Consider the following 14,185-nt stretch of genomic DNA (forward strand, 5'->3'; position numbering starts at 1 on the left):
ATTTTTGGTAACAGCCGTTCTAACAGGTGTGAGGGGCTGCCTCATTGTTTTAATTTGCATTTCCCTAGTAATTAGTGATGTAGAGCATCTTTTGTACCTCTTTGTCATATGTATATCTTCTTTGGAGAAATGTGTATTCTGCTCATCTGCTCATTTTTAAATTTTATTTTTTGTTCTTGTAGGAGTTTTTATACATTTTGTATATTAATCCTTTATCAGGTATATGATTTATTGATGTTTCCTTTTGCTGTGCAGAAGCTTTTTGGTTTGGTGTAGTCACATTTGTTTATTTTTGCTCTTATTGGCTTTGCTTTTGAGGTCAAATCCAAAAAATGATTGCTGAAGAATGATGGTAAGAAGCCTACCCCCTGTGTTTTCTTCTAGGAGTTTTATAGTTTTTGTGCTATATGTTCAAGCCTTATGTTTTGAGTTGACTTTTTTTTTTTGTAAGGTGTATGTTAAGGGGTCCAATTTCAGTCTTTTGCACATGGCTTTCCAGTTTTTCCAGGATCATTTGTTGAAGAGGCTGTCATTTCTTTGTTGTATATTCTTGGCTCTTTTGTCATAAATTGGTTTAATTTCTGGACTCTATTCTGTTTCATTGATCTATATGTCTATTTTTATGCCAGTACTACACTGTTTTGATTATTATAGCTTTATAATATAGTTGGAAATCAGGAGCTGCCTCTAGCTTTGCTCTTCTTTCTCGAGATTGCTTTGCTTTGGGGGGGGTCTTTTGTAATTCCATATAAATTTTAAGATTTTTATTTCCGTGAGAAATGCATTGGAATTTTGATACGGATTGCATTGAATATGTAGATTGCTTTGGGTAGTACGATCATTTTAACAATATAATTCTTCCAGTCCATGAGCATGGAATATTCTTCCTTTTTTTTTTGTATGTGTGTTTTCAGTTTCTTTCATCAGTGTCTTAGAGTTTTTAGTGTAACTATCTGTAACCTCCTTGGTATTTTATTCTTTTTGGTACAATTGTAAATGGGAGGTTATGTCTTTCACTTTTGTTTAATACACTTGATGAAAGTTTCTTCTAGACAGAGACTTTATCAAGTGTAGCCTTTGGTTTGCTATTCACATACCCTGAAAAATTTATCTTCCTGAGTAGCTTTTTTATTGTTTGCTCCATGTTGGGATTCTTTCTTCTAATCTGTTTTCTGGAACTGTTAGCAATCTTACACTTGAGTTCTGTAAGAAGTCAATCAACAGTACTATGGAGTAGAGGTGTTTTATTCTATTTCTTTTGCTGATTAAGGGTAACGTCTTACTTGGAGTGTAGTTTAATGTGGATGTTCTAATCTCTTGAGATAGAACTTGAGAAACATCAAATTCTTCTATATATTCATGTATTTTTGTTTTAATTCAGGCTGTTACTAACACCAAGCACTGTATATTTCAGCTGCTGTTTTAGAAATTGGGGATATCTCAGAAAGTCAAATGACAAATTCTTATTCTCATGGAGTTTTATATTTCGTTTAATGCTGTGTAGACCATTAAAAGTCTTTTCCTGGGCTGCTACAAATTAGGGATGTTAACTGTTTGTCTAACCTACAGAAAAAATAACTAATGCTCTTAAGAACTTTTTCTTGAACCTTGATTGTCTCTTGTTTTTCTCTTATATTTGAGTGAAAGCGAACAATGTTATAAAACTAAGTGCCCAGTTGAGATCTTATTCTTTGATATGTGACACCAATAAATAATGGTAAGATGCATATTATAAGAGAGTTGTATTGCATTTTTTTTTAAACTGGTTTGTTTTCATGGTAACATTTTTATTAAATAGCACCACTTTGTGGTTCCACAATTGTGAGGTGTAATGATTTGCTTTGGCATAAAAGTAGTTGGTGTTATTTGTTCATTTAACAAATATGTATTGGATCCCTATCATGTTCCATACTCTTTCCCTTGCTGGAGGATAGGGTGGTGTTTGAGACAAAGTACCCCCCCTCATGGAGCTTACAAGAAAAGTGTAAGGTGATAGACAGTGTCTGATTGTTTGATTCGCAGTGGAAGCCATTGTTTATTTGATTTGGGCCAACTAGGGTAGGCCTCTCTGCATAGGTGACATTAAAAGTATCAGCATCCTTAGAGGTGTGTTTTGGCCAACCTTTGAAGATCCTGGGTCAATAAAAATATTCTTCATTTTAAATGAAATATACTTAAGTGGTGATTAGTTCTTTTGTCAGATTAAAGTATTCCATTGTTAATAAATAGTTCTAATATCCTCTTGGGTTATGTTTACATGATTACATTCATATTTAGTTTTTCACCTAAGTGAGTCTAATTGATGTTTTATGTAAATGAACTGTGAGATAATGATTTCCCCATGCGTTTTCCTACCAAAAAAGAAAAACAGAAGGAATAAAAGTAAAATTTAAACAATCAAGTAGTAAGTCCTTAAGCAACTAGGTACTCCCTGATACACCCCAAACACACAAACTTGTATTAAGAGTATTATTAACCTGGTCACTGTAGGTTTACCAGAAGTGGCCAGTGGGTGGCCAAGTGCCTTTCCTGTTTGCTTATTTTTAGAAACATTAGAGCAGAGCTAATCCAATGGAAAATTTGGTATGTATATTTCAGTGTTGTCCTTAAAATCATAATCTGTGTTGCATGGTAGTTAAAAAAAAAAAAAAAGCAAAAACCTTTAGTACATTTTTTAGCCTTTATATCTTAGGTACATATTTATATATTTATGAAATTAGATTTTCTTGTTTTGAACTTTGTTTTGCTTGTGCTTCATCTGTTGAAAAGAACAACGTATATACTTTGTCATTCTTACAATTGGATTTCAGTGTTACCACATCTTTTATATTTATTCATCAGTATATTTCTGTTGCCCTGTTCTTCTGCTCTGTGTACAATAAAACTCCTGGAAATAATTTCTGTGGTCTCTATCCTTGATCTCTCTCCTTCAAATTCAGATTTCATTCTCACCAGTCACTACCAGATCCAAAGGCCATTTCACTTTTGTTTTACCTGTCAATGGCATTTAATTCAGTTGACATGCCTTTTGAAACGATCTATCCACTTGACTTTGGTTTACAACTCTCTTTGTTACTCTTTCACTTTCCTGTCTTCTTTTTCTTTGTTTGTTTTAATGTTCCTCTTCATCTTTTATGATTGATGAATGCTGGAGTATCTCAGGGTTCAGATTTTAGGCATTTTTTTTTTAAGATTTTATTTATTCACCTTCAGAGACAGGGGAAGGGAGGGAGAAAGAAACATCAACGTGTGGTTGCCCCTTGAGCACCTCCCACTGGGAGCCCTGGCCCGCAACCTAGGCATATGCCCTGGGAATTGAACCGGCTACCCCTTGGTTCACAGTCTGATGCTCAATCCACTGAGCCACGATTGAGCCACACCAGCTAGGGCTAGGCATCATTTTATAATAGAAATCTCTATTGCTACTCACTTCTGTGGTGATTTGTTTAATTTTCTTACTTAAGCTATAATTAACACCCAAATACATGTACACAAACACACCTGCACATGTATTTGTCTCAGCCTAAACTTCTTGCCTAAACTCCAGACACCTGGAGTTTATTTAAGTTCTTCAGACTTCTTTGGATGTCTGTTTGGCATCTTAAGCTTAATGTCTAAAACTGAACTCTTGATACCTACTACTTTTCTGCCCCCGCAGCCAGGTTCCCTGATACCATTTCTTCCTACAGTCTTCCCTATCTCTGTAGGTGGCAACTTCTTTTGAGTTTCTTACTTTGCAGTCACTCTTTATGTATCTTTTTTTTTTTTCACATTGGATATTCAGTTGGTCAGCAAATCTGTTGGCTTTATATTTTAGAATATATCCAGAACTTGGCTACTTGAACTCACTTTCTTCACTGCCACTATAGTCTTAGTCATTTCCATCTCTTACCTGGATCATTGTTTGAGCCTGTAAGTGGTTTCCCTGTTTCTGCCTTTTGGGATTTCTCAGTGTATTCTCAAACAGGCATCATGAGTGAGCCTTTAAAATGTTGGGTCATACCACCCTTGTGTTCATAGTGCTCTGGGAACTTTCCATTTTGCACAAAGGAAAAAAAAAACTCAAGTTCCTTCTGGCCTGTAAGTCACTCTTCAGTTTACCCTGCTACCTCTCTAATTTTATCTGCTGTTCTCTCTCTCCCTTTTGCTAATTTAGCCATATAGACTGGCCCTTAGTCTATGCCTTTTAACATCCTGCTTCTGCCTCAGGGTGTAGGTACCTGATGTGCCTTCTAATGAGAAAACGGTTCCCTTGTTGAGTCTTTGGCTGAAAAAGTACCTCAGCAGTGTCATTTCCAAGATCCTTCTAGCACGTACAGTGCCTTTTTGGGAATTAAGAGAAGGCACCTTTTCTCTTGTGCACAGCTTGAAGAGCTGACAGGGGCCTTCACTTTTATTCTGGGCTGGAAGCTCTTGTGCAATAAACCAGTACAAATATCCCTGGCTTTCCCCGACCATTCTAATTCAAATTACAAACTGTTCTTTGTTCCCTTCTCTGTACTTTTTATTACTTTTTACTTTTATTTATATGACTTAATCTAACATGCTACATATTTATTTGTCTCATTAAACTAAAGCTTTATTAAAACACGTATTTTCTAATTTTTAAAAATTTTATTCAAATTTTTAAAGATTTTCTTGATCTAATTTTAGAGAAGGGGAAGGGAGGGAGGGAGAGAGGGAGAAAAACATCTGTGTGGGAGAGAAAGAGTGATTGATTGCTTCTTGCAAGCCCTCAACTGGGAACCTGGCCTGCAACCTAGGCATGTGACCCTACCAGGGAATTTAACCAGTGACATTTCGGATGCCCAACCCGATGAGCCACATCTGTCAGAGCCCGTTTTTGTTTTTGTTTTTAATGTGTTTTATGGAAAATATCAAACAAAGTAGTGAGAATAGTAAAGGAACCCTCATGTACCTGTTCCTTAGCTTAAACAGTTAATAGTCTTGTTTCATTATACATCATTCACATCTGCTTACTCTCTTCCCCCTGAGATTATTTTGAAGCACAGCCCAGAAATCACATATAGCATGTCCTTGAATAATTTCATTTTTTTCAATGTCATTTTGTTATATAACATTGATGAGAGGCCATAGGAACCTAACTTGTTTATGTATGTCTGTGGTAAAACTAGTTTTGTTATGTGTCACTTTGCACCTATCAGTGATGTTAAGTGTGGATTTACTGTAATATCATTTGTAAATATTTCAGCATGTAACTCTAAATGATAATTTTTTTTTAAGATTTACCTAATTTTAGAGGGGAAGGGAGGGAGAAAGGGAGAGAAACAATGTGTGATTGCCTCTCATGCAACCCCCCCCCCCCCCCCCCCCCCCCCCCCGGGGCCTGGCCTACAACCTGGGCATGTGCCCTGACTGGGAATCAAACTGGCAACCCCCTGGTTCTCAGTCTGGTGCTCAATCTACTGAGCTACACCAGCAAAGGCTGATAATAATTCTTTAGTTTTAAAAAATAACCACAATAATATTATCCTGCCTAAAACACTTAAAGAATATTTTCAAATATGTAGTCCACCTTTCAGCTTTAACCAGTTTCCTGAGTAGTATTTTGTTTTACAGTTTGAACCATGATTGAAATAAGTCAGTGTATTTAATTGGTTGATATATAAGTTTATTCTAGTTTATATTAATTTTCCCCACCTTCTTCCCCCATCATTTCTTGATAATTATTTGTTGAAGAATTAGGTCATTTGTCTTGATAATTTTGTATCGTTGGTATCTGGAATAATCTAGATACATGTGACACACAGTATCCACTCAATAAAGGTAAATAATTTATAATATTTTAAGATAGAATTAAAATGCTAAAATTTTAGGGAATAATTACCACCTCACTTATATATTAGCTTGATAGTATAATCTTAGCAATTAAGGGAAATTAGACAGTTGGGAAAGGGTCAGATGAAGGGTGCTTTAGGGTTACAAAAAGTTACTTGAAAAGATCTGCCAGGATATACTAATAATGGCTACCTCTTATGTAAGATACTATTGTTTGCATAAAAAGCACTATGTTAGAAGCTACATTAGTTGATTTCAATCATTAGAGAGAGAGAGAGAGAAACATCAATGTGTGGTCGCCGGCCGTCATGGCCTGCAACCCAGGCATGTACCCTGACTGGGAATTGAACCTGCGACACTAGGGGGAGAAATTTTTTAAGAAAATATTTTAAGATGAGATGGATTAGAAAATGTAAGAAGGAAAAAATCTCTGAAAAAATACCATTTTGGTTAGTGAGTGAGTGTGAGAGAGAGAGAGAGCAAGAGAAGGGGTAGAGGGGAAAGAGGGAATATAGAGCTTAAAAACAGTTATACTATATCACAGGCAGTTCTTTTCCTCATGTCATGCCCTTTAGTATATTGAAAACATTGAAGATCTGCAGTGAAGAAATTGTTTTAACTTTGTTTAACCCAGTGTCATTCTTTCAGAGTTGTTTGGTTAAACAACAACAGAAAATCCTTTTCGTGAGATAACAATTTTCCCAAGGTATGAAGTTGAGTTTGCAAAAGTTCAAATAGTTGCATACATTTAAATATAAGAGTTTAGAATGTGCTAAAGTAAATGTAAATTAGAGCAGAAAGGTTGGATACTTTTAGTAGTGTTGGAGTAACTTGAAGACAGCATTCTGAAGACAAATTAACTTTGGTTGACACAAAATAATACTAAAGTAAGGTAAACAAGGGGAAATATTGCAATAAATAGGTAACATTATATAAAGAATTCACATTAATTATTGAAAACAAAAGACACGAAGACCTGAGTAGGAAGAGGGTAGGCAAAGGTAAAGAAATACAAAAAGGCAGTAGTTGACACAACTGAAGGCTTTTTTAGTGACATGTTTCTTTGAAAAAACAAAACTCAGTGCCAGTGAATTCTTCTTAAGGCTTAATATGAAGATCTTTGCACTGTAAATTGTATGTAATCTTCATGGAAAGTCATATGATGAGATAAAATAGTGAAAAGAGTATATTTGCCTTTTTTGACTCAGCAAACCTATGCTTTAAAATTTATTGTAAAGAAGGAATTGAAAAGGAAGATAGTATGTGGATATAGTAGCTGTTTTTGCATTTTTCAAATTAGGAATGTGCTAATATCTAAAACGATAAATTCACCACCAAATGGTTAATTTATACATAACATACAACTAGTGGTATATCTTGCTACAGCCTCTTTTTGGAATCAATGTATGGATTATCCATGAAGGAAAGAACTAGAACTGAAGGGAGGCCTACTAGAGGCTGGATGGTCTTCTGCAGTGTTACATGAGAAAGCTGTGGGGCTTGAGTAAGAGGATGTATCCATGTATTTTCTTACGCTGTTTCAAAACACAAGACATATTAACTAGGTATCTAACGTTTGTTGTTGTGAGTCTGCAAAGATATCATGTCCTTTGGGTTTTTTCCCCCCCGCAAATCTGATACTTGATGTGAACTTTTATTATAGGGGAAATAATTGTCCTAGAAGTAGTTGAGTAGTTTGGCTTTTGTACTGCCAATATGAATTAAAGGATGTCAGATGGTTTTCTTTTTTGTGTGATGTTAAAGTAATTTAAACTAATCCTAGTTGCTGAGAAGTTTAATAAATATAATTCCAAAATATTTCTATTTTCTTTTTATCTCATGTATCCCCTCATACAAAAAACGATGAAAATTAACTAGTCTTGAAATAATGCAGTATTAGTGTTAGTCAAATCTATGTGAAGTCTTCCTATCATCAGAGCTCAGGACATTTAATTAGGCCATTTGGGGATAGGGATGGGAGGGATTTTAATGTAATTGAAATTCAAGCTCAAGGGGGTTTCTGAGTATGGTTCTAGGTTTTATGCCAAAATTTTCAAATGATGATGACACCTGATTCTGGAATGTGGAAGGGAGGGAAAAGCATAATTGTTTTTTCTGCATGGTATGGGTGACTGTATACTTGCCTTCTAAACAGTTCAGCACATTGCATTTTGCAGGTGTTAACTCAAAGTTCCCATTTTAGTGGATGTATTGAATAGGACTGTCCATTTAACAGTTGAATATCAAATACTGAATCTTAGCTTGCCTTATGGTCCTGGGAGGCAGAGATGTGGGAAGTCCCTGAGAATAGGCATTGCTCTGAAAAGAACCCAGATTCTCCTTTGACTTCTATTCGTTTTCTTAGCAAAAGCAATTGGACTAAACTTTTTAAAGTAAAAGTACCTAACTTGAAGGATTTGCCTGAGATTATCCATTCTTTACTGTGTATTACTTTAATCAGATGAGTGGATTAGAAGAAAGAAAGCTCACTTTTTTAATGGTTAAGTTATTCTGGGAGAAGTTGAGGAAAAGAAGGGAGAAAGGATACATAATTTTTGATTGTGAGGTACATGAGTAGGGATACTCTGAAATAAAACCTTTACCAGTTAATATAGGGCTTTCTGTATGCCAGTTACTGTTTTAAGCCCTTTACACATACTAGTTTGATCATCACAGCAACCCTGTGACCACTAGTATCTCTATTTTATTGAAGAATTTGAGACACTGAGGTTAAGTGGGTGCTTTTTTTGTTGGGGGGCCTTAGTCAGCATAATGGACCTGGAAATGTGGAGACAGTGTGTGTAGAGCTTGGTTTATGTAATGATGAATATTTTTGAGATGAAGGAAATAAATACTTGAGAAGGATCACAGTGATGATTGTGGGGAGAATAAGCTGTGTGAGTATGGTGGGATGGCAGTAGAGGAAGGAAGCTGGGACACTAGGAGACTTACAGTCTTGATGAGAGATGATGGTTTGGAATAGAGTCGTAGCTGTGAAGGTGATAAATGTTCAAATGAGTGATAGAATTCTGTAGATTGAGCTAGCAGGATATGCTTATCGCTTGGATGTTGGATAGGAGAGAGCAGCTAAGGATAGTTCTAGTTTCAGGCTTGAACAATGGGGTGAATTAATGGAAGTTCCATTACTAGGAATACCCTAGGAGGGACAGTTTCATGAGGGGGCGTAGAATAGGTGGAGTCAGTGTTTTCAGTGTTTATTGTTAAACTTGAGCTATCTAGTGGGAATGTCAAATTACTCTTCCAGAGGTCATCTGTGAGTTGTGGCTGAAAAAAAAATAACTGGGAGTTATCTAAATGTATATATAGATGGTTCTGGATGAGATCACTTAGGGACGAGTGAGTGTAGATAAGAGAAATGGGAGGACTGAAACCCTTAAAGTCCTCCAGCATGTAGAGATCTGCAAGAGGAAGCTGTATTAAAGAATTTTAAGATATGACTAATGAGATAGGGAGGATGTGATGCCTGGGAGCTAAGTGAGGAGAAAGGGATTCAAGAAGGGGGCAATAGGGTCAGTCAGCTGTGTCAGATGCTGCTAGGAAGTGGAATGTGATAAAACCTAATAATTGACTTTTGGTTGTGGCTTGCTAAATTCTGTTGATTCTGCTTTACAGTATAGCTCTAAAATTCATAACATGCTTTTTCTCTCCCTACCAACAAACACTGTTGTTGGTAGGGGCTTTAATCACTTTTCTCCTGGATTATTTTCCTTTTTTTTTATGGTTCCTTCCTTTCTCTACATGCTCATTGTAGAGAACAGAGAGAAATAAGACTAATTTGAAAAAAAAAAACACCACCACAGAATTCCTTATCAGCCTTAACCACTAGAGATATTTTTTCTTTATCCACTTCTATCCATATTGTAATGTATATATTGTATATACTCATATAAAATTAGTAAAAGTCTCAAATTTTGCTTTTAAATGAACATGATAGGACTATAAGTATGATAATAAAAATTCTTTGAAAACAATGTAAATGTGTGGCAACAGAAATATTTCAGCATGATGGGGTAGCTTTCAATTGACCTCCCCATCTGTTTCTCCCTTAATCATATTTTAAATAAGTCCTAATGAATTTTCCTAAGTATATGCTTTAAAATTTTAGTGTCAGGCATATTTATAACTCTATTTTTTCAGAGTAATACATATGACAGGAAGTGTGGAAAATAGGAAAATATATTTTTGTCTTTTATAGGGTAACTACTATTAAAATTTTCGTCTATGTCCTGTTAATTTTTGTTTGTCTAAATGTACATACACACACATTTCACTTTTTTGTTACTAACACGGATCAAAATATGTTTTCTAGCCAGTATTTTTTTCATAATCCATTCTTCTGTTTATAATTTTTTGGTCAAAGTATACTAACAGTTTCGTGACTCTGTTGTCAGATTGCTCTTCAAAAAGATTGTACCATTTCACAGTGTATTTATAAGGTATTTTGTTCTCTTTAAATTTTAGGGTAGACTACTATCTTGTTGTGAGCTCTTTTAAATGAAATTCTACTTGGCTACAAAGATGAGGACTAGATAACTTCTTGAGGTTCCTTCTAACCCCTAGGATGAAGATAATAACTAACATTTGTTTAGTGCTTTAAAGTTTTTCTCATACATCACCTCACTTCATCCTTACAACAGCCCTGGTGAGGTAGGTAGGACAGGTATTGTTACTCTAATTTTAGAGATAAAGAAACTGATATGATAGGTTAAGTGAGTTGGTCAAATTTTAAGTATTTCAGCAGGGATTTGAATTTGGGCCTTCTGATCTAAATATTAACATTCTTTTTACAAGATTTCATACACCTGCACATTTAGAATTGCTATATGTCAGCCAGTTAAGGTACATTTGTTTTATATAGAGAGAGAAATAAACCCAATGACAACATAAGTATAGTGTTTCAGTGTATATATTTTCTTCAGTATTTTACAGTCCTTTCCCATATCTCCCCATCTCATTAAATGAGTGATTTTTGTCTATTTTTTGACTAGGAGAAAGGAATTTAATTACATCGCTATATTAAAAACCTACCATTTTCTCTGGCATTTGGGGGAAGGGAAACTTAAATGGTATATTTGTGTGTGTCTGACCACTGAAAAGTATGTCTACAATACTTTCACACATATAGCATATAAAATTGGAACCAGAATCTTGGTTCGAGCATGAACCCAGAAACACAAGCTTTTTAGGATATTAAACTCTTCTTACTGTTTTAACCAAAATTGGGCAATTGAGTAAGTACTTAGGGTAGTTTTCTTATGTTCACAAAGGTACAGTGAATGATAAGTGAGAGTGGTAGTGTACGTCAAACCGAGAAAGATTATAGCTAATCTTCTCTTTGACTAGTTACCTCATAAGGTAGAAGTTTGTATTACCGAATTGGGAGTTTGGTAGTGGAATTATCACAAAGTAGGAATAAACATAGATTTTCAAGACTAAGTAGTATTGCATTACATTCTCACAATGTTTTCTGTACTGCTGTTAAGTAATTAAGCATCCCCAATATTTTATAGGAGTAATTTTTTTGTTGTTTTTGTTTTTTTCTAGTTGTTGGTCTTGACGATATTATGGACGAAGGAGTTGTTAAAGAAAGTGGCAATGATACCATTGATGAAGAAGAACTGATTTTACCTAACAGGAATTTGAGGGACAAAGTAGAAGAAAATTCAGTGAGATCACCAAGAAAATCACCTCGTTTAATGGCACAAGGTAATCCTTCCAAAGATTACCTAGAAAATCAAAGATGTAGGGACAGATGTGATAAATTGTCAGTTTGCTGAACATTTTGATATTAATCAGTTTTGAGTTTATACCAATTTGTTGGTGTGATTTTAAAAAATTTTAATTGAAATTGCATATTCATATAATTTAAGGAATTGACTATTTGTGTAAATATCTAATACTTGCTATCCCACTACCTATTTTCATTTTCCCAGAGGGGAAACCACTATTAATTCCTTTAGCTGGTTTTATTAATTTTTTGACATTTATTTCCATGTCTCTAAGTAATATATGTATGTATATACTTAGACATCCCAATATTTATATGTGGCTACTTTTTGATTTTTCTGATGTAGGTATTTATTGATTTCCCACTGTGCATTATTAAGCTTTAGTATTCTTCATACAGAAATTCAGGGTTGGAAATCATTTTCCTTCAGAAATTTGAAACTGTTCCATTTTTCTAATATCAGCTCTAGTGCTTTGATATTTCTGATAATATATTTTGGTGTAGGTGTGTTCTCTATATTGAGCTGGGTATTCAGTAGGTCTTTTTAGTCTGAAACTATTATTCATTTCTGGAACATTTCTTGAAATGTCGTATCAGTAAATTACCTTCTTTATTTTCTCTGCTCTTGCTTTCTGGAACTCCTGTTATTCAAGCATTAGATAGCAGGGATAGGCCTTCATTTTCTTTATCTTGCCTACTTTTCACCTCTTTGTCTTTTTCCTTTACTTGCTGAAATTTTCTCATATTTATCCTCTAACTTTTCCATCAAATTTTGCCTTTATAATTTGTGAATCTTCTTTTTTTGTTTTGGAAATAGTATTTTTTGTAGCATTCTAGTGTTGTTTCATGTACGCTATACTTCTGTTTTTCATCACAGGGTACTTAACAGTGTTTTAAAAGGTTTTTCCCTTTCATAGAGTTTAATTTTTTTCCATGTTGTTTTTTTGGGGGGGGTAGGGGGGCAGTCTTTTCAACGTTAGAGACTTTCCTAAACGTCTGATCCTTGATTGTTTGCTCATGTTTAGGAAACTAAAAAAACTGTATGGAACCTTTTAATGTGTGGATTGGCTGTTGTTAATTACGAGCATCACTGGGGTGGTGAACTGGCTGTGATATTTTTGGGGAGGAATCTTAATGTCAGAATTTAGATTGCTAGCATAATTATGGGAGTCCTTAAGGGAAGTTGATTGGGATGTCTCTGTTTTCAGTGTATATACATTACCTTAATCTCACAAATTTCAGTGTGCTTTATCCTTCAGTTTTTATCTGTGACTGATGTACAGCCTAGAAACACTGTTGTACACTCTCCAGAAAATAAGCCTTCCAGTCTTGGATTAGGACCAGGGAATGGGAATTGTCTAAACAGATGGAGTTGGGGAGAGAAGGAGCCTAGAGATCTAACTGCTTCTTAAATACCTTCAGCTCATTTTAACTACCCACCTTCATCCCCACTTTAGAATCATCTGAGGTCACCAATTTCTAAGCCTTTTGAGGCGTTAATGACCAGCATTTGAATTCTTGCCAGCATTGCCAGCTTTTGGTGCTTGTCTTTTCTTGAATCCCTTATATCAGTTGCTTCTTGATCTCTTGTTCCGCTTCCAAAATTATCAGTGTTTTCTCCTGTTCTTTCTTTCCTTTAGATGCATGCTTTTTCTATAGCTTTAGTGGGGTTTTGAGAAGTGAGTTGACTTAGATGCATGTATTTACTTTATCATCTTTTTCTCATTTTATATTTTTAATTAGTTATTTGGTATATACTTGTGACTTTGAAGAATGAAAAATATAGAATGCACATTATAGACAAATGTTTGGCCTATACATCCAGGTTTGAAACTAAGGTAGTTGATATTAGAGAAGAAAAAATGACTTTACCCTTTGCTCAGTAAATCAGTTACTATTGCAAAATAATTTTTTATCTGTATACCTTCACAATTGAATGTGCTGTTTATCATTTTTAGCAACCACTTAGGTAATGGATGTTAAATGTTCTTTATTTTATGTCAGAGCAGGTGAATAAAATAGAGCTGCAAATTATTACAAGCTGTCTTCAGAGCTGTAAAATTTATCTAAATACTGATAACCAACCATTGGAATTTGAGTTATTTAAAAATGTTACTTATATAGTTGAACATATGATAAACAGTTCATAATCCACTAAGAAATTTTAAAAAGTTTAACCTAACGATTAGATATTTTACCAAGTGCTGAAGGAGTTAGGAAATGTCTCTAAGACTAGGATGACCATATAATTTCTTGTCCAAACTGGGACAATTAAGTGTGAAAGGGTATGCTATCACCTAGGACTGTTACAGATAAATGGGGACATACATTTAAGAATCTCACAGTTAGTGATACATGACAAATTAGGGAAGTATTCTTTATTTTTTTAAACTTTTAATTTTTTTTTCACTTTTTTATTGTTCAAGTACAGTGGGAAGTGTTCTAAATATTGGTGCATAGTAGGGTTTTACACTTGAAAGGTAGGAAATTTTTTTTTTAAGTTGATAATGTTCAGTTTTTATACAGAATTGATTCAGAGTATTTGATATGCATAGGATTGGAGACAGCTTTTTATTTTATATTTTAGTTTGTGGGTTGATTTTCTACTTAGTGAATTACTCAGCTCTCTTTCTTCTC

At 34.6% G+C, this 14,185-nt stretch overlaps 1 protein-coding gene across 8 annotated transcripts in view; it reads left to right on the top strand.

Moving 5' to 3' along the window:
* PHF3 (PHD finger protein 3) overlaps positions 1 to 14,185 on the top strand; it is a 76,038-nt gene that overhangs the window by 23,754 nt on the left and 38,099 nt on the right. For 4 of the 8 annotated variants that reach the window (XM_036024303.1, XM_028509040.2, XM_036024302.1 and 1 more), the window contains one exon: positions 11,365 to 11,526. The exons of 2 other annotated variants lie outside the window; for them this stretch is intronic. In XM_036024303.1, coding sequence (XP_035880196.1) covers positions 11,365 to 11,526 — 162 coding nt within the window. Of the gene's footprint in view, positions 1 to 10,193; positions 10,468 to 11,364; positions 11,527 to 14,185 lie in introns of those variants that run through there. 2 more of the 8 variants (XM_036024306.1, XM_036024308.1) reach the window with 2 other exon arrangements.

The sequence above is a fragment of the Phyllostomus discolor genome, chromosome 4 (assembly GCF_004126475.2).
Source record: "Phyllostomus discolor isolate MPI-MPIP mPhyDis1 chromosome 4, mPhyDis1.pri.v3, whole genome shotgun sequence".
NCBI classification, from domain to species: Eukaryota; Metazoa; Chordata; class Mammalia; order Chiroptera; family Phyllostomidae; genus Phyllostomus; species Phyllostomus discolor.